This window comes from Quercus suber, unplaced genomic scaffold (genome assembly GCF_002906115.3).
Source record: "Quercus suber isolate HL8 unplaced genomic scaffold, Cork oak 2.0 scaffold_254, whole genome shotgun sequence".
In the NCBI taxonomy this organism is placed as follows: Eukaryota; Viridiplantae; Streptophyta; class Magnoliopsida; order Fagales; family Fagaceae; genus Quercus; species Quercus suber.
Window position 1 is genome coordinate 434,641 of NW_027069710.1, and position 25,953 is coordinate 460,593.

The 25,953-nt window shown below is 33.4% G+C and overlaps 3 protein-coding genes across 3 annotated transcripts in view; all 3 read right to left on the minus strand.

Moving 5' to 3' along the window:
* Window positions 1-84: 84 nt before the first annotated feature.
* Window positions 85-5,429, minus strand: LOC136070712 (phosphoglucomutase, cytoplasmic-like). The gene is made up of 5 exons (XM_065781027.1): window positions 5,107-5,429; window positions 3,436-3,517; window positions 2,941-2,996; window positions 1,781-1,894; window positions 85-1,657 (listed from the first exon to the last, which is right to left on the minus strand). Exons 1-5 carry the CDS (start codon window positions 5,182-5,184, stop codon window positions 1,550-1,552), a joined length of 438 nt encoding a protein of 145 aa, XP_065637099.1. The 5' UTR covers window positions 5,185-5,429; the 3' UTR covers window positions 85-1,549.
* A 13,117-nt stretch (window positions 5,430-18,546) lies between these two features.
* LOC112024240 (HMG-Y-related protein B) lies at window positions 18,547-19,518 on the minus strand. Its single transcript, XM_024056882.2, has 2 exons — window positions 19,277-19,518; window positions 18,547-19,177 (listed from the first exon to the last, which is right to left on the minus strand). Exons 1-2 carry the CDS (start codon window positions 19,358-19,360, stop codon window positions 18,686-18,688), a joined length of 576 nt encoding a protein of 191 aa, XP_023912650.1. The 5' UTR covers window positions 19,361-19,518; the 3' UTR covers window positions 18,547-18,685.
* Window positions 19,519-24,102: 4,584 nt separating this feature from the next.
* Window positions 24,103-25,953, minus strand: part of LOC112024233 (cysteine-rich receptor-like protein kinase 43) — an 8,529-nt gene continuing 6,678 nt past the window's right edge. The window contains 5 exon segments of the mRNA XM_024056874.2: window positions 24,103-24,647; window positions 25,137-25,287; window positions 25,388-25,406; window positions 25,409-25,441; window positions 25,444-25,620. Of these exon segments, the coding sequence (XP_023912642.2) occupies window positions 24,195-24,647; window positions 25,137-25,287; window positions 25,388-25,406; window positions 25,409-25,441; window positions 25,444-25,620 (833 nt within the window). The 3' untranslated portion in view covers window positions 24,103-24,194.

Here is a 25,953-nt window from a genome sequence, read left to right on the forward strand (position 1 = left end):
CGCCTTTAGTGAGGCACTCGCCTTTAGAGCCTAGGCGAGCAAGGCGACCGCCTTAAGCCATGAAAAAGGCGCTAAGGCGAGAGCCTCAGGTTGTTTTTTTTTTTTTTTTTAATTAATTTTTTTTTTTATAGAAGTTTGTTGTGAAACCTATTTAAGATTATTAACTTCAAAAGGAATGTTATAAAACCTATTGTTAGTTAAATTAATTTACAAATTTGTTTTGTAAAACTTATTCTTATATAGAAGCTTGTTGTAAAACATATTGTTAAAATTAACTAATAGAGCCTAAACCATGCTAATCCTATTTTGAACTAATTTTATAGACCTAATTTCTTCATGCTTCACATTGAAAAAAACTTCATTATAATATTATAATACACTAGGTACATATTATTTAAGTTCTATATGTATAATAAATATATTAAGAATCTGGCGCCTTGCTTTACTCAAGCTAGCACCTTTTGTCGCCCCATGCCTCAGGCAATAAAAGGCCTTGGCGCCTTAAGGTCGCCTTTCGCTTTTGACTACCTTGAGTTTCTCTCAGACAGGCAAGGGGAACTAGATGTTAGAAAGAAAGAGAATGCTATCCTTCTAGAGACAGCTGAGGCAACAGCAATAATCAGAGCTAGTCGTATCACTTGCAGAGGATGTGGGCTAGGTTACCCCGTCTCTATCCACTTTGAAGCATCAAGTTAAAAGTATCGATCATGTATCTGTTTTGTCTTATGAAGCGTGTCAGATCAGCAAACATCATTGTGTGTCTTTCCTATCCAGGTTGGTTGGTCAATGCTTTAACCCATTTGAATTAGTACACTCTGTGTATGGAATCCCTTTCATGTTGCATCCACTAAATTTCAGTACATTGTTACCTTTGTTGTTGACTACTCCTGAATAACTTAGTTATTCTTAATGAAAAATTGTTCTAAGTTAATGTCCATTTCTCAACTTTTTCACAAAAAGATCAAAATTCAATTTTGCCAAAAAATCCAAGTGTTGCAATTCGGCAATGCCAAAAAGAGTAATCTCTAAGTCATCCATTGCTTCTTATTTATCCAACAAAGGCATTGTACATCAAAACACATGTCCTCACATGCCACAACAGAATGGTGACACTAGGCGCAAAAATAGACACCTCTGTGATGTTGCTTGCACCATCTTGTTTCATAAGAACCCAAAAATTTCTAGAGTGATGCAATACTGACTGCATGCTACCTCATAAACAGAATGGCTTCCATTATTCTTGATGAAGCATCTCCTTACTCAATATTCTTTCCTTCTTCACCAGCCTTCCATTTACCTCCCAAAGTATTCAGATTGGTAGAGGGTTCACTATAAAAACAGCCCATTTCTTTCATAATTTTATTCTTACTTGTATCTTCTTTTCCACTCACACTTAAAAACTAAGATTTTCTCTACCCCAATAGGAAAGACAGCCTATGCTAATTATTATATGATAATTTCAGCTATCCAACCCTCAAGCATTCAGATTCACAGCAATTTTTCTTAATGCAAAACAAAAAGACAGACAGCAAGGTAATAATCATCAATCTTAGCCATAAACCAAAATATTCAGGATATGAGCAATTAGGCCTACCTCATTAGGACCACCTGGATTGTGACTTGCTGTCAATATAAAAGCGCCTGATGCCCTGGATCCCTATTATCAAAGGTTACAACTATAAATTTACAATTATTATTTTGAAATTATTATTAAGCAGTTTCCGAAATAATTTTGAAATGAGAAAAAGGAAGATGTCAGCATTAAAGCAGTACAACTTACATCTACTCCAACTCTTTCACGTATAACTGCCGATACAGCAGGAGTTGAAAGCAATCCATTTTGACCAACCCAAACACGTCTGACTCCATTTGCTGCAGACATCTTAGTGATGATCTGCCCATTTAACGAAACAGATTAGAAGTAGATACTTAAATCTGACTTTCCCCCAGAATCCAAAAAAATAATAATAATGAGACAGTATCATTAAGCAACATACACAAGATATAAGCAAATCATATCATAACTTGAAAAAAATGATGACCCTGAAAGAAAATAACGGGGGTCCAAGAATCATGTAATTTGGGACAGTTCAGAGGCATTGACACAAGCTGCAGACCCAACCAAGCCCAATCCCAGGAGCAAAACATTCAACCCCTAGTGAAGGACAACACAAGCAATACATTTAGGTTACAGCAAAACAATGTAATGGTTAAATCCTATATGATTGAATCAACAACAATAGCCATATCCTCCTAAAAAGAGAGAATATATGACATAAATACAAACATATAATGCCATATCTGAACAATTTTTTTTAAAATTGGTGACACATGTATCTAGTGGGTTCTAAACCCATAAACTCACCCTCCATCCCATTATTATGGAAGGAGGAAGGGCCATTTGAGCTAGAGCTCATAGGCATAATGCCGTATCTGAACAAATTGTTTTCAATCTGCAATAAATTAATGCAGTAGATGCCCCACCACTGACCAAAAAAATTCCAATTCAGTGCACAATAAAAGACGAACTAGGTAAACCAAAGTTCACATTCAGAGAAGCAAGTAACCAGAATAATTTACTAGAAAACACAAACAAAGAAGCATAGTCATAAGTAAGAAATTTTTTCCATGATTGTTAACCTGCTATAAATAATTCAACGTCAGTAAAAATCTTTTGGGGACAGAAGAGCATATAAGATTTTGAACCTTTAGAAGACTGATTCTTAGTTTTTTCATCAGACCATGCTATATAACCTTGTTTGCTCTTTAGGATCAAAGTGCCAAAGAAAGTTCTCATTTCCTTCTATAATAAATTCTCATCCTCTAATTAGTAGAATATTTGAACATTGGACATTTTCTGTCTTCCATATTTGTGCGTCAGTGAATGAAACTTTTCATATATACAAAGTTCATTTAGAATAAAAATGGATTAGAATGTACCTGAATAGCATCTTTTGAGTAGTAGCGGCCATCACCAGATACAACAAGTGTAGCACCTACATGATTGATAGTAGAACATAAGTAGATTTTAACCAAATGAAAGAACCGTATCTTAGTTGTAGAATTATGTTGCATGAGGTATGTGGAAACTTCTAATATCAGGTTGCACTCATTGTGCAGTATGCATGTCCTGTGAGAGTCTAATACCAAAGGGGTTGCTTAAGTCTCAAGGTGTGCTTTAAAATACTTTTCACTCATTTATTTATTTATTTATTATGTTCTTGATGCCTTGGCTTAAGGCTAACCTCAAAAATAGGCCTTAAAAGTTAAAACCCTCTCATTGCCGGTATATTTTCAAACTGTTAATGTATAAGGAGGTATAAAAGTCCCATTGCGACTGAAGAAATAAAAATATCTTTTAATAATTCCCACTTGCAACAGAACTGTTTCACTAATCATACACATAATCCATTCCATAGCAGAACGAACCCTTACCTCTGACTTTTTCTGGAGTAAGGGCATTGAATGTTGATTGAACGAAATTGTGCAAGTAATGAGGTTGTATGAAAACTTTCACCTGAAAAGGTACGGCATTAGTAATACTTTCAGTTAAATAATCAAAATAAAATCATAGTGAACTCTTGCAAAATAAACAAACATTTTCCAACATACAATCTCTCATCACATGGTGTTCATCAAAAATGATATTGCTTAAAAAAACACAAATCAATTTGGTTTTCTTTAAAAATTCATAACGGGTTTTGAATTGATGCAATGATTCCATACACATCCTATATTTTAAATTTATCAAAGTTCTTTCATTTTTCAATGACTACTGAGCTCAATATTAATTTAAGAGAAGTGCTACATCTACAACATTTTCACAACAAATCATAAGTGGAAAGTTGTTATTGGTTCTAATTTGAATCCACAACTTAAATTACATTTTTGCCCACCGTAACAACCAATAACAACTTGCCACGTAAGATTTGTTGTGAAAATGTCGTAGACATAACATTTCTCTTAATTTAAAAGGGAAATAATGGGATCTACAAATCAAAGATCAGCAATTCGACAATGTTAATAATACACAATCACAGTTACCAGAGCTACTCAAGACAACGTGTTTCGTCATTACTCAATATTCAAACCACTGATAATTAAAAATTAAAAAGCTAGATCTGAAGCAAATTAAATTATTAAACTAATACGCATTAGATCCAAATACTACAAAGACAAACAGAGTGCCCAAGCATTTTCCATACAATAAAACAACAAACAATATAAATTAACACATATATCAACAATCGCGTAGTAACTCAGCTATTGATAAACTAATAGTTCTTGAATCCAAAGCGAAATAGAGAAATCAATATTCATTCATCAACACAGTCAGTATACGAAAAGGCAGAGAATTCGAATTGATTTTCACAAGCCTCACTGATCCAAACAAGTAGTGCAGTTTTACTAAGATCTGATTCGATGAGAATCTGAATTTGAAAAAAAAAAAAAAAAAGTTTTCGAATAATCTGATTCTGCATCAAAATTGATCAATTCGATCAAGTAGAGATCGAATTTGCATGGTTTAATTTCGATAAACTGATTGATTCGGTGAAACGCAATGGATCAAATTAAAAGTGCAACAGTGAAGAATTGAATTGAATAAACTAATACGCATTAGATCCAAATACTACAAAGACAAACAGAGTGCCCAAGCATTTTCCATACAATAAAACAACAAACAATATAAATTAACACATATATCAACAATCGCGTAGTAACTCAGCTATTGATAAACTAATAGTTCTTGAATCCAAAGCGAAATAGAGAAATCAATATTCATTCATCAACACAGTCAGTATACGAAAAGGCAGAGAATTCGAATTGATTTTCACAAGCCTCACTGATCCAAACAAGTAGTGCAGTTTTACTAAGATCTGATTCGATGAGAATCTGAATTTGAAAAAAAAAAAAAAAAAGTTTTCGAATAATCTGATTCTGCATCAAAATTGATCAATTCGATCAAGTAGAGATCGAATTTGCATGGTTTAATTTCGATAAACTGATTGATTCGGTGAAACGCAATGGATCAAATTAAAAGTGCAACAGTGAAGAATTGAATTGAATTGAATTGAATTGAATTGAATAGAAAGGGAAATTTTGAACCTTCTTGCGGAGACCAGAGGTACCAGGCTTTTGGCCATCGATTGGCTTTGTCTCGACGCGAGAAACCTTGAACACCATTGCTGAGAGAGTGAGAGAGAGAGACGCTTAGTGGTGAGGATTGGAGATGGAGATAGAAGTGGAAGTCTTAATATATAAAGAGGAAGAGAAAAGTTGCCAAAAATAAACTAGAAGGGGGGACGAGTGTCAAGAGAAGAGTATATGAGTATATTCTTTAGTGAGTGTGAGAAACAGAGTTACGACCTTCCGAACCGAATATTGAGGATTACGTTTTTGAGATGTGGAACGAGCCCTTTTCTTTTCTTTCTTTTTTTTCTTTTTTTAATTTTGGACAATTATATAAGGGCGGGTAATTTGGAACTGTATCAGAGCGCTTCTTACGGGAACTTGCCTGAAGCTTCCTCCTAATTTATTACTGTATCAATTTTATTTATTACAATATGTTTTATAAATAGACATGATAAATGGTAATAAATAATGTTAAGTGTTATTTTAAAAAAAAAATGCAATGTAATTTAGCATTTTATTTTTTGTGATTAAATTAATTTATAATGTTTATTAAAAAAAATGTAATAAAATTTATAGTTGGTAGTTGCTTGCTGGTATTACCTCATTCTCATGAGGACTTGCGGGTGGCTAGTGGCTACTTAACATTAATCTTAAAATATTAATGGCCTCTATTTAAGTTGATACCAAAAAAAAGAAAAATGACACGTTATTTCTTTTTCTTTTTTTGAGATACCAATTGATGATACACTTAACTGTTTTCTACTACATAATAATTTACTTGAGCCAGATCTACCATTGTGAATTACATCATTTTTACAATGAAACCAATTGATGTGTTTAGGACTATCCATGAGTCAGGCCAATTTGGTTTTGGACCCAACTCACCGACATCAGGTGGAAAGTGAAGGGACTCAAAACCAACCGCCGACATCAATCGATCGAGTCGATTTCGGATTCAAGTGGTGGTCAATCGATTCGGTAGGTGGTGAAGTTCGTCAAAATCTGCAAAACGTTGCTAGAAACTACAAAAAGTCGCAAAGACATGCAAATTTTTGCTGAAATTTGCTAGGATTAGGCCGGATCTGACTAAGTACCACTAGATCTAGTCTCGCTAGATCTGGTTGAGATCTCGCCAGATCTGGCTTGATCTTGCTTGTTTGGCTGATTTTTTTATATAGCATCAGTCGGGTCGGGTAGCTTAGGTTTTGGAAAAGGAAACCTGCCACTCAACCCGCGGACGTAGGTTCTTGGAATCAGATACCTGCCACCGACCAACTGTAGCTTTAGTTCAAGCTGGAATCGGGTCGATGTCGGGCAGTTTGGTCAAGTTTTCGAGCTCCGGTCGAGTATGGACACCCCTAGATGTGTTAATGCTTTTGCAAAACCAGGGCAAAATAAGACTATAATTAAGTTCCTCGTTTCATAATACATGAGCATCACTCGATCATGTTATCCATTTTATTATCTTTTGATTGGTAGACATGGTAATTTTTTGTGCAAATTTTTCGTACTCTTGTACAAGAAATCCTTATTTACTCAAATAATTTTTTTTAAAGCTTACCAATTGACCATGGGTAGGATTGTAAATGAACCAAGCCATTTATAAATAGTGCTACTAGATAATTTTATTTTTAAAAAAATTGTTTATGTTCACTTATTTAACAAACAAGTCAAGTTCAAAATACTTTTCCTATTTTAACTAACCATTTTTTATTTTCACCAACATTAGATTTGTGTTATAAACCCTACTTCGTTTAAATATTATTTAGTCATTCATTTTTTATTTCTCTCCCACTTTTTGAAACACTCATTTTCCTTTATTGCAAATTTGCAATTACTAAGACACATAAAACAATTAAAAAAATTAAATAGGAAATGAATAATGCTCACTAAATATATTGAAAAACCTAGCAAAAACCCAAAATAGGGAAGAGATAGGTCATCTAATGCGAGCTGTTTTTAGATTTGGTTCCCTATTTTGTCCTCATATCCTATTTTTATGGAATTTTCTACCAACGCTTAGGGAGAATTGTTTATTCCCCATTGTAGACACCTCATTTTATACTTGTTAATAACCTTTATTCTCCAGCCCCAATGATGAGCTTGATATGTCAACAAAAGTTAATCAAAGTTATGTTGATAGTTCGGAAGTAATCACAACTTAAAAGTGCCCAAACCAATTTGAAATCAATGCTGGAAAATGACTTTTGCTCACTATTTTGATCATAACTTTTGAGCCACAAAGAATGTTTGTGGATTTGTTTCATTGGAAATTAGACATCTTTAGCTTAATTTGAACATAAATAATTTCTATTTAAAATGAGTGAGTTATAGCCTTTTGAAGTTGGACCAACAGTGCAGTCAAAATTAGAGCTTTTGGGAAGCATGGGTTAAAAATGCATACGTAGTCTCGAGGTTGAATACGCAGGCATGTTCCCAAGCCTTCAGAACTTCAGTTTTAAGGGCCCAAAATAGGGGCTAGCTCCTAGACCCCTGGGAACATCCAAAAGCCTCTAAAAACCCTTGAAAACCATAGTTTGAGCATATAAATACCAGTGTTATTAAATTCGTTCCGTTCCGGCCGGAATGGCCGGAATATTTCGTACCGGGATGCAATCCGGAACGGAAATACCACCCGTTCCACCTCGGGTCCAATTCCGGCCAGTTTCGGGTCATTCCGACCATTCCGGTTGATTCCGGTCAATTTCGGCCGAAATGTAAATTTCGGCCGGTACCAGTTTTTAGCCAAAAAAAGAAAAAAGAAAAAAAACTTAAACTCACAAACCCATCAACACGGCATCTTTCCACCTAGCACTGATCGCCTAAAGAAGTTCAAAACTTCAAATCAAATCCACTACAAAGCTACCAAATGATTTGAAAAAAAAAAAAAAAAAAAAAAAAAAAAAAATAAATACAACCTTATGCCTCCAACTCCAAACCCTAACAAGAGAGAGACTCTTTTTCACCAAAACTCATTCAGGAACACTTTTTCACCTTGAATCTTCTACACACACAAGGCTAACACGTTTTTCTAAGTTCTTAAAACCTCTTTCTATTAGATTAGGCTGAAACTACTTTCAATCATCAAATCCAAGTCTCTTTCAAAACCTTTATGAGATTGTTTTGTAGAAAGAAAATATTTTGTAGTGTTCTTGATGAAAACCTATTTTCTTAAGAAAAGATATTTGCACAGCCATGTTTATAATTTGTAACATCTCTCTCTAGGAGTTATTTTCATATATGAATTTTTTTTTTCCCAAATCGTTTTCAATAAGCTTCATAAGAATATCTTGTTATTTGAGTTGTGACAATCGAAAGAATTGTTGGGTTCTTTAATCCCTTTGAAATCTCATTTGATCTTATTGTGTAAGCACTGAGGGGTCAGTTGAATACTCAAATCTATAATCTTCAAGCAAGGCTTTCTCCATGGCACCTCCTTAGTTTGAACTTTTTTTACTTCTTTTGTTGTTTTTGAGAATATTTAGCATGTGTAGGTTTTGTCGTTGATCGATTTGTTTATCTCACATGTTTTGTTTTGTTTTGGATGAATAGTTGAATGATTAGATATATAAATTGATGAATATTTATGAACCAAAAAAAAAAATACATCATCCAAACAACAATCATTGTGCATTATATTCGTAGTAAGTGCACTAGTAATGGCAGAACATTACACAAACCGGTCTAAATAGCCGTTGGCCATTAAAGGCAAGTAGACTAAGCAACGATATGTTACAAAGGCAATAAAGCCTAGTTAATAGCATCATAACAAGGAAAACATACGCAAAACACACAAACTTAAAAGAAAAGACAAAAGCTATTTACTTGATTATTGAAGTGTCTCATTCAAGAAATACAGCTCTAACTTTTCTATTAGAGGGTTTTTGAGAATTTCTCCAACCAAATCTCTCTTCCCTTTTTTTTTTTTTTTTTTTTTGGAAGGTGGAGAAAAAAGTTGTTGGCTCTGTTGGATGAACAACAAACTGACGATTTTAGACATCATCAAATATGATTAAATATATGAATTGATGAACTTGACTAGGTATATGATTTAATGAACATGTTTTGTTTGTGATGCTTTGTTCTTGGTTGACTTAGATCCAATGCATGTTTAGGATATGAACTGATTTATTTGATATTGATTTGTTGTGTCTTACCATGTTTGGATTAAGGGTTGAATTGGTAATATATGAATATGTGAATCTGCTTGAACATGTAATTTAATTTTGGATTTGTGTTTTTGAGTGAATATGTGCACACATTATTAAAGGTGCATATGAATGCTCTTAAAGATGCATACGCAACCTTGACCCAGAAAATTGATGAATCTTTGTTTTAATTACATGATTGATTTCCTTTGATCTTTCCATGCTTGTTTATTATACTTTACCATGATATTCTCCTTGACTTTTCCATGATATTATATTTGACATGTTTAGAATATGATGTTTCCTTATTTATGCATGAATTGATTTTTATCTGACTTGATTTGTAATTATTTGATATTTGATTTGAATTTATTTCCTTTTATGCCATTATGTGAGATTTTTGCTTTGTATGTTTTATTTTACTAAATAATTGCATGATTAGATTTTGGGCTTTGTTAATAATTAAATGTGGCCTATCAAAATTAGTAAAGGCTAGCCCGCAAGCGAGGTGGGGTTGGGTGCCTAACACATTCCCATCTCTACACCTTAACTTTGAACTTAGTTTTTAGCATGTAGACTGGGGGTGTCAATGTTCGACCCAACTTGCGAGCACAACACGAACCCGACACGGGTTTTTTCGGGTTAGGGTTAGGCCTTAATAGGTTTTAGTCATAAACGGGTCGACTCAAAAGCGACACAATAAGAAACGGGTCAACCCGCGTAACCCGCAATAGACACGTTTGACACACCAATTTATTTGTGTCAACCCGAAATGACCCACTTAACACAACTCGTTTAACTCATAACAAATAAATATTTATTTTATTTTAGATTTGTCAAATACCTTTTATATCCAACATATATTTTAAATGTAAAAAGAAAAGTAAGTAATTACAAAAATTTACAAGGGATATAATTGAAAATTGAAACTTTACAAACCTTAGAACTACTAATACTTTTCTTCTTCTTCTTCTTCTTCTTCTTCTTCTTCTTTTTTGGTGGCATAGAACTTACACAAATGAAATTGGATGAGCTTGTGGAAGATGTTATGAATTCGGACATCAACAAAGAATCTATGGATGATAATCGTGGTCATAGTCAGGATTAATCTTCTGTTTGCTCAAATTCTTTCAATATTGATACTTAGCATTTGACGAGTTCCAAGAATATTATATTTTTGTAGAACTATGTTATTTTATTTTGTGAAACTTTGTTATTTTGAATTTGAATTGAAGTGTATGCACTTCTTTTGGAATGTAAAGAACTTATTACTAGATGAATGTTATATTTTTGTTGAATTATATTATTTTGAATGTGGGTTGAAGACTTGGGATGTAAAAATAATTATTTCTAGATAGATGTTATATTTAATATTATGCAGATTGAAATGGGTTGTGTTACATTTGTGTCAATCCAACACGACTCGTTTATTAAGCGTGTCAAATGGATTGAGTCAGGTCAACCCGCCTTATTAACAGGTCGGGTTAGGGTTGAAGGATTATGACACGATTATTAAATGGGTTGAGTTAGGGTTGAGCCATTTAGTCGAATATCCCTACCTTGACACGACACGAACCCAACACACTAACCCGAATTAACACCCCTAATGTAGACCCATATAAGAGATCCAAGAGGCCCAATTTGGTTCCTGGACTTAAACCAGGTAGCAACTCCCAAAAAAAGAGAAAACAGGTCATGCAACTCGCAAGTGCGGGGTGGTGCGCCCACACCCATGTCAATATTTTATTGTTTTTCTATCTTGATAACTATAATAAAGAAAAGTAGTGTTTTGAAAAGTGAGAGAAGTAATAAAAAATGAATGAAGAAATAATATCTAACTGAAATAAAGTTTAGAATATAAAATATGATGTGGGTGAAAAAGAAAAGTAGTTAAGCTAAAGTAGAAAAGAATGATCATACCTTAAAGTAAAATAAAGAAAAAAGAAATTGATAAGCTGATACCAATGCTCTTATATTTTAAGTTATTGTCAAAGAGGTTTCTACATTAGTTATTGCTTTGATTTTGAGTGGAGACTTGAAACTGTTCAGCATAATAAATTTTGATTATAGCAAATGAGGGGGGAAAAATAGTTATTTAAATATTTTCTTTATTTTGTATGCTTGTTTGGATTTTTGTTTTTAAAGTAATAATTAAAGGCAAAGACCTTTTTAACACAAATTGAAAAATATAAGGGCTAAAATAAAACATTTTAAATGATGAGGCAAAAGTTTGAAAACCTTTGTATTTAGGAAGATTGTGAGAGTGCTTACCACTTACAACTGCCTTTCCGGCTCGTCAGCCTAGTCTTACAAGTTACAAGTTACAACTACAATTCCCCTCTAGTAGATGGTAGTTTGTTTGTCGAGACTCTACCTAAGTTGTTTTTTTTTTTTTTTTTTTTTTTTTTTGGGGAAGACTCTCTACCTAAACTTCTTTGTGTGTAGCCTAAGCCTGATTACTAAATTAATTTTGACAAATATTATACCATTTTGTTTCTTTACATGTGATTATGGTAGTTAGTGACCAATTTTTGTTCCGGTCTTTTTTTTCTCAGAATAATAAATTTCTTTTGCTGCCAATTACATCTTTTTATTGTCTTCTTTTTTCTTTTTCTTTTTTCCTTTTTCTCCTTTAAAGTCTAACAATATTGACACACACCACTTCACTCTTGAATCTTTTTTTTTTTTTTTCCAAATAATTTTTGCGACTTCTTAAGCTTGTGAAATATAAATTATAAAGTATTACAGTTTTAAGTCATTTCTATGTTCATCAGAATCATCACATTGTTATATATATATATATATATATAACCTATAAACATTCACACCATGATGATTGCTTTTATTATTAAGCTAAAACGCTAGTTGAATTTTGGTGTAAACGAGATTTGAATCCTATATCTATTATTTAATAACAAAAGACTTTACTAATTGAGTCAATCGAAATTTACAAAAAGAAACTTAGTTAATATGTCTTTTTAGAGAACTCTCTTGATATGATTGAAAAATAAATGAAATAAAAGGCTCAAATTTCATTCAATAAAAAGTTTATTTATTCATTTATTTAACAATCGAGTGAGTTCAAACATAATTAACTAGTGAAATGCAAAGTATTCCGCTCCCTTGCATTTTTTTTTTAAGTCATTACTATGTTCATCACATAGTTCCTATCTGTCCCTAGTGAACTTTGTTGGTAGTAAATGAAACAAAAAGCTTGTGCTTAGCTCAAGAAAAATCTCGTTTATATTCGTTTATTATGCAAACTAGTTATGTTAAAACAAAATAATTTATTTGTGAACATGTGTGTTAGTAAAAGACTCAATTTAAATATAAATAATAATAATATATGCTATACATATAAATGTATAATAAAAAAAATTGTAAATAAATGCATAAGATGTCATTTTTTGATTTTTTTTAATAATATAAATAATTCATTACATAATTACAAGGTTACTAAATCTTTTTCTTTTTTTTTTGAGAAAAACAAGGTTACTGAATCTAATTCTTATAAGTTCATAAACGAAAAAATTATGTCTAATTTATTTAAATAATATAATTTGGTCTTATTGAATATCTTTTCATGTGTTTGTCTTGTATTAGGGTATACTGGAGATATGAGTAAAAGTGGAGTAGTCAACTAAAATTTAGCTATTAATTACTATTATTATAGAATTGTAAAGCAATTAAAAATTATAATCATTATATTTACTATATAAATGGAAATAATAAGAATAAAATAACTCATAAATAAGTTTCAACTTATTCGACAAAAAAATAAATCAAAATTGAAATAAAAAATATAGCATGTGATTAGCTTGAGTTGGGCCCTGGGTCAGGCTCTTGTAGGCTTCGGTTTTAGAGTGGGTTAGGTTAAGGCAAAGCTCGTGTGGCCAACTATTTTGTTTGGGTTAGGTTGGGTGCCTGTATGGCCGTATGGGCCATGCGTTTCTTTCTTTCTTTCTTTTTTTTCTTTTTTTTCGCTTGGGGGGTTGTATGTGGACCAGTTGGACTGGGGCGAGATATTGGTCAAGTCTGACCCGGTCCAAACCTTTTTTTTTTCTTTTTATTATTTTTTATTTAAATGCATCTAATTTTATATAAAACACTTTAGTTGAGTTTGGATTGTACTGAAAAATGAAAGAGTCTATGTTTGGCATTTTTTTCTGTGGGTCCCATGTGTTTACAGGACCCGCAAGTATAGATTTCAACAAATGTTAAGTTAAAACTCGGTCTCACGGTACTATTTACACATTTAAAAATTATTTTGTTACAGTATTTTTAGCAATAAGTTTTCAGTTTTTAGCAATAAGTGGTATCCAAATAGCCATTTATATGAGATATTTTTAACACAATTTCCTCTTTGTTGTATATTACATACCGTTATTTTGTTTGTTATCATTGTTATCATTGATAAATGTAAGTACTTATTATTACTCTATCAATGATAGCTCAATTGGTCAACATTTCCTCTTATTTTCAACGAAGATATTTAAAATCCAAATTCTCCCTCTCGTTATAACTATCGAATTATCAAAAAATAAATAATAAATAAATTGGTTAAACGAAGTACAATCATTAAAGAATGTAAATTAAACCACAAACAAACTAAACTTGAACCAATAGAGAGGCTCGAAACAATTAAGTGATTAACAAAATCAAGCCAACATCTTTTTTAAATGCAAAATCAAGCCAACTATAAACAGCCTAAAATATTCTTCTAAATAAGTGTGCACTCCAATTAAAAGTGTTAATGTTTGACACAGTCTGCAAACACGACACAAATTTTTACTGGTTAACCTTAGGTTTTAGTAACTTCAAGTCATAATCAAGTCAACACAAAACCAACACAATAAGAAACGTGTCAAACGCGGGTTGACTCCCCCCTTGATCTGCAATTGACACATTTGACATGTTAATTTATTCAAGTGTCAACAAGAAATGACTTATCACAACCCATTTAACTCATAACAAATAAATATTCATTTTATTTTAAATTTATCAAGTACCTTTTATATCCAACCTATATTTTTAAACTTAAAAAGAAAAGTATGTAGTTACAAAAACTTAATATTTATTAAGTACTTAGATGTTATTCTGAACCTTTGGACAGTATGTTTTAAGTATTTGATACTATTATTAACTTTCAAATTGTATACTTAATTTTTGATGTTATGAGTTTGTATTAAATTTTCTATTTATCAGGTTGAAAGGGGTTGCTTATTTTAAACAGGGTAAATTGATTGCATTTGTGTCAACCCAATTTGTTTAATATTAAGAGGATTAAAATGAGTTGTGTCACATTTGTGTCAACCTAACATGATCCGTTATTAAGTTTTTCAAGCGGGTCACGTCGTGTTAACTTGGTTCATTAGTATGTTGTATTAGAGTTAAAGGGTCATGACACAATTGTTAAATGGGTTGTATTTGGCTTGAGCCATTTAGCCAAATACTCTAACCATAACATGACGCGCCGACAAGAATTGACACTCCTAATTACAATCCTTATCTACAAGTAACACATGATAAAAAAAGATGGAATTCGCTGACCTAACCTGAAACCGAATTTTTTGATCCGAATAAAAAATGGGTTGACATGTGATCCGACTCATTTTTATGGGTCAACCCGACCTGACTTGGCTAACACATGACCCAACCTGTTTTTTAAAACTTTTTTTTTTTTGTAAAAAATAAAATAAAATAAAATAAAGATATAGTTGGTTTACTTATTTCTTATGAGCATTACACTACACAACCCAAACTCAATTGACAAATATAATGCACATAATTTTTTCCCCCCTAAAAAACATCAGTTTTTTAAAACATTTTTTGGATAATTCCATTAAAACATGTTTTTATATTTAACGCTATTCAAATACAATAGCCTCAAGAAAACAATTGAGACTTTTATCTAGTTGCATGCAAACAAATTGATGATTGCATACAATAAGTAAAGATTGAAGCATTCTTCTTGCTTAAATAACGTGATATGTAAAGATTCTTAGATATTAAATTACAAAGTACATACCAAGATAATATGGTTGCAATAAACTTAAAAATATATGTATGAAATTATAAAAATGTATGAGAAATATTCATAAATGTGAAAAGAGTAAAGTCAAAGTATATCAATGAAATTGACATAAATTATGAATGTTTAGGTCTATTTTGTAACAGTCCATAGGCAAAATAAAAGGTTTTTAAAAATAAATAAAAAAAAACAATATTTCATGGGGTGTAAATTTACAATAACATGATATTTATAAAAAAGACCATATATAAATAAGTAAGCAATTAATTTTTGATGTATATTCCCAAGTAGAAATAGAGTGCCAACCACAATACATCCAAAATTAAACACAGCTATTAGCTTATTTTTCAAGATATTAGATTATGAAATTAGTTTTCAAGATTTTAAATTTTTTATATGTTTTTATTCTTTGTCAAATTAGCTATCCACTTGTGCATTTGTAATTTTGTTTTATATTTTGAGATATTGATATTGTGTAGTAGTGAAACTTATGTGTTTGCTTTTTATTAGATTTTCAAAGGGTAGACTAGACTCCATTGAGTTTATCATTTTGATTTTGATTAGGAATGTTGGGATTTGTATAATTTTATAATTATTGAACAAGTTGTGCTGAGATCTTTATTGATATGGGTGGTGAATACAAAGTAATGCATTTCACATTAAGTAATTTGCTACATGACTTACCAAGTGGCAAATACATTCCTATCAACCACAAAAAGAGTGGCAATAAATATTTTTAAATATAAAAAAAAAAAAAAAAAATTCATTTGGAAAATACAGGTCAACCCGCCCAACTCAACCCGCACATCCGTTTTTCCACGTTTGTAGAGATTTTTTTTTTTTTTTAAATCGTTAACATAAAAATTAAAATAAGTAACTTAGATTCTTTGCCAACGCTAAGATTAGGTTTTTGTTTGCTTGTTTACAGGGTCCTTTTAAAAATATATATAATGATAATAATTTGATAGTTACAATAATAGAGGATTTAAACTTTAACTCTCTTGAAAGGGAGAATTAGATTAAAAAGAAAAGTTGGATTAGAAAATAACACTAATGCTCTGTTTTTTTTTTAAGTAAAATATTTTCAAGTGTTTAGTATAACAAATAAAAATTTTCAAGAAAACCACCAAAATCGATAGCTCAGCACCGAAGCTGCTGGTGTTGAAGGTTCAATGGCCCTACCACTGGAACTAGCAGTCACACCGATGGCTCTAATGACCGAAATGCCCACATCGGTCAACAAAATGGTGGCTTCGATTACCGGACCTCTGGCACCAGTTAAGTTGCGGCGTTTGTAGCCATTGGACCTCCAACACTAGCTGTTGGTGTGACATCTCCAACCATCAAACCACCAGCACTAATCACTGAGGAGGAGTATTTAGCCATCGAACCACTGACACCGGTAGTCCGAATGGAGTCTCCAAACACCAAACTGCCAACACTGGTCATGAAGCGAGGTCATCGGCCACGAAGTTGCTAGCATTGGTCGCCAAAGCAGAATCTCAAGCCACCATATTGTCGATACTAGTTGACGAAGCATTGTTTCCAAGCACTAGATTGGTGACCTAGCGACCAAATGAGGCAAGGGGAGCCACTATGTGTTTTTGGAAAATATTTTACTAAATTTTCAAATGTAAAATAGTTCACAACTTCTTATAAAGGATTTTATGGTATAATGAAAAATATTTTTCAAGTTTGATTATATTTTAGCTACAAACATACAACTGAAAATGAAAAAATATTTTACTTCAAAACAAATAGAGCATAAAAGTCATTGACAAGCATATAAGGCCAAATCCACTTCCCCTTAACCTATTCTACTACAACAATACCACTAAAATTTTGAAATACCCAATTTCACAAATTGTTAAAATAGAGAATTGTAAATGGTGAAAAAGATGATGAGTAAAGTGTCATCACTTAACATGTTATGAAATTAAATGTCCCTAGATTTACTTGTTCCATTGTGACAAACTACCAAGAGAACCACAATTACCAAACAAACAAAGACTTGAAAATTTTCACATTTTTTTGACAACTTACCATAGTGGTAATTTATTTATTCCAATATCATTTTCATATGATCTTTTGAATTAATATTATTATATTTTTGCATTATATTATTTATTTTTATTGGTATTAATTATGAAATCTCATGTTAACTATATTCTTAGAACACTTGTAACAGTGAAGCTAAAAAACTATATAACTATTTTAGCTCCACCAAAACACAAAAAAAAAAAAAAATTTTTTTTAAACCGAGGGGAAACTTTACAGGTAATGTTGTGCAGTAAATATAACAGCACGTTGCCTTTTGGATAGCACGCTTGAGATTTTCTTGAAATTCCTATCCAAAGTTTGGGAATCTATCCGTATTTTAATTTGTTCTTCCTTTTGATGATTGTGTGGAATTTTTCCACCCTTTCGTGTCTTTTTTTATTTTGATATTTGTTTCCTTTTTTTAGCATATATGGGTTCTACAATCATGCGACATTGATGCGTTGTGAAAGAGACTATTGATGTGTTGTGAAAGGGACTACATTAATTTATGTATTTTTATTCCTGTTTTTATATAGAGTTTTGATATAAAAACTAAGAAGTCTTCAACTAGGGGTGGATATTATAGATTGAAAATATTTCTTAAAAAAAAAGTCTTCAATTTGTTATGAAAATCCAAGTTCATTTGTAATATATATATATATATTTTTTTGTAATATATTGTGATTGATGTATACTAAATTTGGAGTTAGTGATTAATTATTTGGTGAGCATCTATAGCAGTAGAGTTAAAAATTTAGTTATTTAACACTACAAAAAATTATTTTATTTATATGCATGCTGTAGCAGTGGATTTATTTTAGCTTTCAACACAATAAAATAATACAATATTACAATAAAATAAAATATTTACTACTATCACAGCCACACACACAACCAAGCAGGGAATAAATTTTTTTTTTTTTTAGCTAGTGCACATCTATCTATGAAGCTCAAAAAAATAGGTTTAGCTCCACTGCTGTATGTTTTTTTTTTTTTTTTTTTTTTTTNTTTTTTAACCCCTTTTTTTTCCTAGAGAGAGATAATTCCAAATGAAAAAAGCCTAAACAGCCGCTGAGATGATTTACATGCAATTACAGTCACATTAGACCCAAGTCCCCACCATACAACCTTACATCACCCACCACATAATTTAAATTTAAAAAAATTAAATAAAAAAAAAAAGCTAGAGAGAGAAATTAAAAAAAAAAGAAGGATAAAGCTAAAGCTAAAAAAAAACATCAATTAGCAGAGACTAAACTAATATTAAAAAAAAAAAAAAAAAAATTCTCTCTCCTTCTCTTCAGTCTTTAGTCAGCTCTGAGCCGAGCTGAACTCAACACCCAACTGGCGCGACAGCCGGCTTGACCTTGGGAGGCCTTCCTCTCCCTCTCGGCGAGCCTCCAGTCGGAGCCACAGCAGGAGCCGAAGAAGCCGCGGTCTTAGCCTTCTTAGGAGGACGGCCACGTGGCCTTCCGGAGCCGGACGACGCCGCTTTCTTCGTAGGCGAAGGCACCGGAGCAAAAGGGTCTCTGGGCTTAGGCGGACGGCCTCTGGGCCTAGGAGGAGACGCCACAGCGCCGGGCGACATCGGCGCCTTCGGCTTGGGCGGACGGCCGCGACCGCGCTTCGGCGGCGCGTTGGGGTCCGGCTTCATGTAGTTGTTCTTGACGAGAACGAGCTGGCCGGTCTGCTTCATCTTGTTGAGGTGGTGCGACAGTAGAGTCGAGTGAGTCGCTGGGATGTTCGGGTAGGCCGTCTCTATGTGCTTCGAAATAGCCGATTTGTTCGCCTCGTTGTTCAGCGCCTCTACTGCTGACATAATCATCTGAGAAAACACAACAACAACAGTTAAGAACACCAGTTTCAGCATCAATTATAGATTTTTAGTTATGTATATAGTCATAGTCGTAGTTATAGTTAATACCTCAGGATAAAGCGGTAGAGTTGAAGGTGGAAGAGACTGAGATTGAAGCGGTGGAGGAGGATTAGGGGTTTCTTCAGTGGCCATGAGAGTAAGAAATGCAAGTCAAGAGTGAGTGAGTGAGTGAGAGAGAGAGAGAGAGAGTGAACTGTAGTTGGGGAGGCAGGCAGAGTGGGTAAAGGGGGGGTTGGATTTAAAATGAGGTTTGTTAGGGATTTGGATCGAGGGAAAAGGGATGAGACACTTCACACTTGCGCTGGGAGCCTAGGTTGAAATGATCTGACGGCTAGGGGTTGTGTTTTTGGGTTAAGATCGGACGGTTCTTGTTCGCATCACGCGGATCGATGACGTGGCTGAAAACGCTCTTGTGGAGTTACCAACTTGCCCCTCTTTTTTTTTTTTTTTGAATTCATCTCTTGTTAAGAGCGTTTCGAATATGACTCTACCGGGTGACGATTGCGTGAGCTGTAGCGCAAAAGAAGTTTAACACGTTTCAGGATTTGATTGGTTGGAAGATTAAAAGTGTGGAAGAAGCGGGAAAACATTTTGGGCTGGGCCAATAGGGTTTTGACACGGTGGTAATTCGCGTGGAGTTGAGCTTGTTTGATTTTGATTACAGATTCGAAGACTCAGATCCAGCATCCAAGTGCGGAAAGTGGGACCCGGGTTGGGGGTGTTGTGGTCCACGGTGGAGGAGAGACAGAGTTACGGTTGTGTGCGTCGGAGGTGTACGTGTTACCATTGCAGAGAGCGTTGAGAAGGATCAGCAATGTTGTTCACTTGGTTGGTTGGTTGGCCCCGCTTTTTTGCTGACATGTGTCTTGTCTTAAGACCTGCACACACACTTACCGTTTACACCAGCACAGTCTCTCCTCTGCAGTCCGTACAAAGATTTAAATCAGAGAGATAGATGTTTTTACGGATATGGATATATTTTTTTTACTCACTTAGGCTGTGTTTGTTTCGTGTAAAACGTTTTTCGGAAAATATGTATTTTTTGAAAATGTTATTTTTCGGAAAAGGAAAATATTTTTAAGTGTTTGGTTGAATTATGAAAATTGTTGTGGAAAATAGAGTTTATGTGTTTGGTTCTATTAGGAAAATGCTATTTTCCTACCATTTTTTCACATTGATTCCGGCAACAACAACACAACAACAACAACAACAACAACAAATTGATTCCGGCGACAACAACGCAACAACAACAACAACAAATTGATTCCGGCGACAACAACAACAATCAAACTTTAAACAAACAAAACTAAGATGGGTCTCCTAAGATTAATTCCGGGGACGACAACAAACAAACAAAACAAACAAAACTTTCCCACCCATCTCGCCATCGCCGTCCTTCATCTCCACTGGGAATCGGGCCGGTATAATCGGTCCTACCCTCTGCCGCCGACACCAACAACCTCCACCACAGCCACCGCGGCCATCCCTGGTCTGGGTCGAAGGTCTGGGTCGTCGGTCGAAGGTCGAAGGCAATGGATCGAACGCCTGAGTTTGGGTCGAACAATTTGGGCTTTGGGTTCGTGGGTCGCCGGCAGAGGCGAGATCACGCGGCAAAGCGAGCTCGAGCGGAGGCGATCGAAGGCGACGCGGTGCTTGGTGTGGATCGGAGCTTGGAGCTCGTCGGTGTGTGGATCGTCGGTGTGTGGATGGTCTCGCCATGGAGGATGGGTAAGTTTCTTGGCTCTCTATTTTCTGCGTTCTCTCTCAACTTCTCTGGCTCTCTCTTTCGTTTCTCTGTTTTGGGCGTTTTACGGAAACCATTTGAAGGGAAAATGAGAACGTAAAATGATTTCCGGGTCAAAGGAGTAAAAAGAGTCAAACTGAAGCTGATTTTCCGGAAAATAAAATTTTCCTTTCCTGCCAAACACCGGGGTCAGGTGGTAAATGATTTCCGGAAATCATTTACCACCAAAACAAACGCAGCCTTAGTTTTAATGTGTGGTGTTCTTTATCATTATATTAAAATATTAATTAATTTTTTTATAGGCAGAGATTGAATCTCAGATCTCTTAATCAATTATCAGATACTTTATCAATTAAACTAATTTATTTTGAAGATATTGTGTAAGAACTCATTTTTTTTTTTTTTTAATTTGTAGTTCTTACACAATATTTTCAGAATAAATTATGGGTCATGCTAACGAGTATGTTTATGTGGCATTTGGTACGATGTAATGTTTTAGAATTTTCAAAAATGTTTAAAAATTCTCATATTTGATTGCAAATTACACCAGGGAATCAGATGTTGGGAGAATCTAAATTCCCTGCTTTAAACCTCTCTTAGTAGGAACGTGGATTCCCTTTAAAATAAGTAAGTATCTAGATTTTCAAGTTTAAAAAAAATTGTATTTTTTATAAATTGACAATTTTAACCCTTTTTCCTTATCATTTAAGCAATTAAGATAAAATATAAAATAAACTATCAATATCTTTTCCCGTGTCTTTATTTTTTCTTGTCAAAATAACATAAACAGGATAAACAACTCTGTTGATATATTCTTTAACAAAGTTCTATTTGGGTTTCACGTGTGGGGGGGAAAAAAAAGTTTGAAGGGGACCCTCCATTATTACAAAGTATTCACTTTTGCCGTTGTGTGTGTGTTGCTCAACAAATTATTAATAGTTTATATATTTTTTTCATTATTTATTTAAAGGAAGATTTTTTTTTTTAAGGGACTTTGTAGTTCACATTCAAATCTAATGATAGAATGAGAAAAATAAATAATTCATTTAAGATTCTTGGGAATAAACCAAACATTATCATATCACATTCTTGAGAATCTAGATGTCATAAATAATGTGGATTCCCCTTACCAAACGCCACATTAGAATATTGGTTAACAATCTATTTAAAGAAAATTTTTATGGGAAAAGAAAAAAAGTAATTAATATTTTGACAATTTTTTTCATTTTTCATAAAAGTGATGTCAAAATTTTTCTAAAATGAATTCTTAACCAATGCTCTAAGGGCACTCGTTAACATTTCCCATAAATTATAAGTAATAAGTTGTTATTGGTTCGTGTTCCAAAAAAAAAGGTTAATTCTAATTTAAACCAACCATTGAATTTTTTTTTTAATCCATAAATAATAAACCTAATAATTTATTATATTTAAAAATATTGTGAAAATATTATGAATCACGTAGTCGCACTCTAATTTGCTCTGATATCTGCAATACATATTGGGTTGGATTCATGTTGGCTTTGGTCACTAAACAGTACTGTCTCATTAATGAGTGGTTTTTGTAATTAAGCTAACTTTTTTTTTTAGCCAAAACCGTAGAAAATTTTATTGGTATTTGGACTTTGGAGGATTGCGTGTTTCTGTTTGAACATTTATTTTAGCTTTCAAAAACAAAACCCAATGTTGAACGTTTAAAAATGTTTCAAAAGGTTATTATCACTAATGGATTAAAATACTCCCTCCGTCCCATATTTTTTGTCCTCTATTCCATTTTGAGATGTCCCAAAATATTGTCCTGTTTCTAAAAATAAAAGTCATTAATTTACTAATGTTCCTATTATACCCGTATTAATTTACTAATTTAATTTTTTAATAAATTTTTTTAAGGGTAGTTTTGGTGACTTATACATTTTTAAAAGGTAGACAAGATAATAAATGATGTTTCCTTAAAAAGTTTGATTTTTCAAACAAGACAAAAATATTGGGACGGAGGGAGTAAGTGTCAAGAGTTTTTGTAGCAATCTGTTAGTGTTTTTTAATATTTTCAATGAAAACATTCAAAATTCAAACCTTCTTTTTTTAATTGTAGCTATTCAATTTAAAAAATAAAAATATTTGTCACAAGTTAATTAATGATATGAAACTTACGTGTCAACAAATTTAAATAAAAATAAAATGTGGCCACCTCTTTTTTTTCTTTTTTTCTTTTTTTAAATGCATGTACTTTGTGCTGCTCCACACAACCAAATAGCTTGGAGGGAAATCCCAAAATTTGCTCAAAATAATAGTTTAGGGATTTTTTTCCCCCTTTTTAAAGGAAGAAAATGTAGGATGATAGGGGCATTTGTTATTGACCCTACAAGGGCATTGTCGAAGACAAATTTGCGTGATGACACGACACTTCATGGGCTTTGAGATGGTGACAACATTTGAATGAAGAGCATGCAAATTGTGTTGTGGAGAGAATTGCCAAAATTGAGGGAGTATTAATCAATAGGTTGTAAATCAAAGCTAGGGTTTTAAGGAGAATAAGAGAAGGACTAGCTCTTTTTATCATATTTGTTATTTTATTTTTTATTTTTTTGTGGTCTTCTTCTTCCATTGCACTTTAAGCACATAATTGATTTTTGAGAGGGTGGAGGGGGAGGAGAGGGGATTTTGATATTTTTTATAGTTGGTGATGCAGGCAAAAAGTCACAAGATAGAACATGTATGCTTTAAGATAGTAACTATTGAATCCACAAGGAGACTTCTAGAGTCAACTAGAGAAAGAAGAGAAAAACCCTACTAAAAATATGATTTAAAAAAAATCTAAATGTTCTTGGAAGCTACAAGGTGTATAATTAGGAAAGAAATCCTGGATTGTTAGGAGTCACTTAGGAAACTCTAAGGTGACCCTAGGTCTGTTAGGAGCCTTTAGAACACCCCGTTTTTGTGTTCAACATTAAATTATGCTAGAAAATAGGAAAACTCACAAAAGAAAATTAACCAAACCCTACAAACTCTAGTTTACATTATAAAATAGATGAGACCTTATTCTAACTTTTAAATTGCTAGTGTTTTTTTTTTTTTTTTTTTTTTTTTTTTTTTTTTTTTTTTTTTTTTTTTTTTATACACCGCATTCGTGAACTATTTCCAACTATGTATACTTACATATAAACAAACAAGAAATGCATATCTATACTGGACAAAGAATTACAAAATCTCCTCTTAGAATGAAGACTAACTTTGCATAGGACGTTTCCCATGACGGTCTATTTCCGGGGCAACTGAAGTGCTTGCAGATGCAGCTGTGGTTGCAGTTGCAGATGCAGTTGTGGTTGCAGTTGCAGATGCAGATGCAGTTGCGGTTGCAGTTGCAGTAGAATAGCTCAAATCAAAAGTACGGGAATCAGATTCACCAGAAGTTCCACCAGTGGATGATAGTCCAGGAGGCCTGCGAGATCTCCTATATCGAGATCCGGGTACTCCAGGTCTCGTTGGCTCTTCCAGATTGCCAGGTTTTTTTGATAGCATTACCACCACACGTCGCATGGTGGGTCGTAGTTGAGGATCACCTTGTGTGCATAGCAGCCCTATTTGAATGCACATTGCTACTTGCTCGGTGGCTGCTGATGATGCCAATGTGGGATCCATGATTTCCATGTGCCTGCCCTTCCTGTAAAGCTTGTATGTCTGTAGAAACAATAAACCACAATACAGTTCAGAAATGAAATTAATAAAAGTAAGCTAAGCCTAGTTTTGATGAAGTGGGAAAAAAATATTTTTCTGAATAAAAGTTTTGAATTGTAGAGTGATGTGAACTGAATTTGCTACAATTCCTATAGTCCATGTCACATTCACAGAGAACTGAGGTTCCTGGTTCGTTAATTTTGACCAAGTATGCCAAACCTTGCATTACAATAAACCTGATCTATAAGACAAGGAAAGGTTCCGTAATGAGGTTTCTCAATGGTTTTTTTAGTATAAAAAGTCTTCCACATATTTCTTTGTTTAAAGAAAACCATGGACAGATTACACATCATAGTGCACGATGTTTATTAAACTGTAATATAAAAAGCAACCAACTTTGACCAAGGCCCACCAGAGGAATAATATAATTACTTGGCTTATCATAAATCATAATATTATCAAATTAATTAATCGCTTGGATTATTATCTTACCCAGTCAAGTAGATTTTGTGCATCGACATTTAAATTGAACGATGAATTCCTCTGGCCGCTAATTAGCTCCAAAACAAGAACCCCAAAACTGAATACGTCAGCCTTTACTGATAGATGACCATGCATGACATACTCCGGAGCCATATACCCACTATTTTCCCGAATGAGAAATAAAAGAGTTAGAAAAACATTTATCCAAAGCAGTTGATTCATTCCAGATAATAAATAAATTAGGGTGCATCATAACATACTTGGTACCAGCCACACGGTGTTAACATGTGTTTGATCTTCCGGGAAGAGACGGCCATGCCAAAATCAGCAATCTTAGGGATCCACTTATCGTCGAGTAATATATTGCTTGCCTTGATGTCTCGGTGGATGATGCAATTATGCGAGTCTTCATGAAGGTAAAGCAAGCCCCGAGCAATGCCAGCAATTATGTCAGACCTCTTCTTCCAATCAAGTTCCACTCTTCTATTTGATTCTGTACTTTGACCCAAAACAATCACTATCAATATGACCATAAAGTACAATGATTTCTTATTCAAGCATTATAAAAAAAAAAGTATGACCAACATCTAAATCAATATTTTAAATTTTAATTACCTAGTGGCTAGAGACATTGGATTTAAAAATTGTTGGTTGTCTTCCACTATAGCCACCACGATTGTGCTACAGGATTAGTCAAGAAAAATGCACAATTCAGATTTTGGTAGCTTAGAACAGACAAATTCAAAATAAAGGGTCAGTCAAGGTCTCAAGAGCCGTCTCCTTCACAAGATTTAGGAAATGTGACATAAAGGGGGCCCCCCCCCGC

Coding starts and splice junctions, on each gene's coding strand:
- LOC136070712 (XM_065781027.1), bottom strand. CDS start 5,184: ATGGTGTTCAAGGTTTCTCGCGTCGAGACAAAGCCAATCGATGGCCAA. Junction 3,518..5,106: donor CCTCTGGTCTCCGCAAGAAG/GTTCAAAATTTC, acceptor GTACCTTTTCAG/GTGAAAGTTTTCATACAACC. Junction 1,895..2,940: donor ACTCAAAAGATGCTATTCAG/GTACATTCTAAT, acceptor TTAAATGGGCAG/ATCATCACTAAGATGTCTGC.
- LOC112024240 (XM_024056882.2), bottom strand. CDS start 19,360: ATGGCCACTGAAGAAACCCCTAATCCTCCTCCACCGCTTCAATCTCAG. Junction 19,178..19,276: donor CTCTACCGCTTTATCCTGAG/GTATTAACTATA, acceptor GTGTTTTCTCAG/ATGATTATGTCAGCAGTAGA.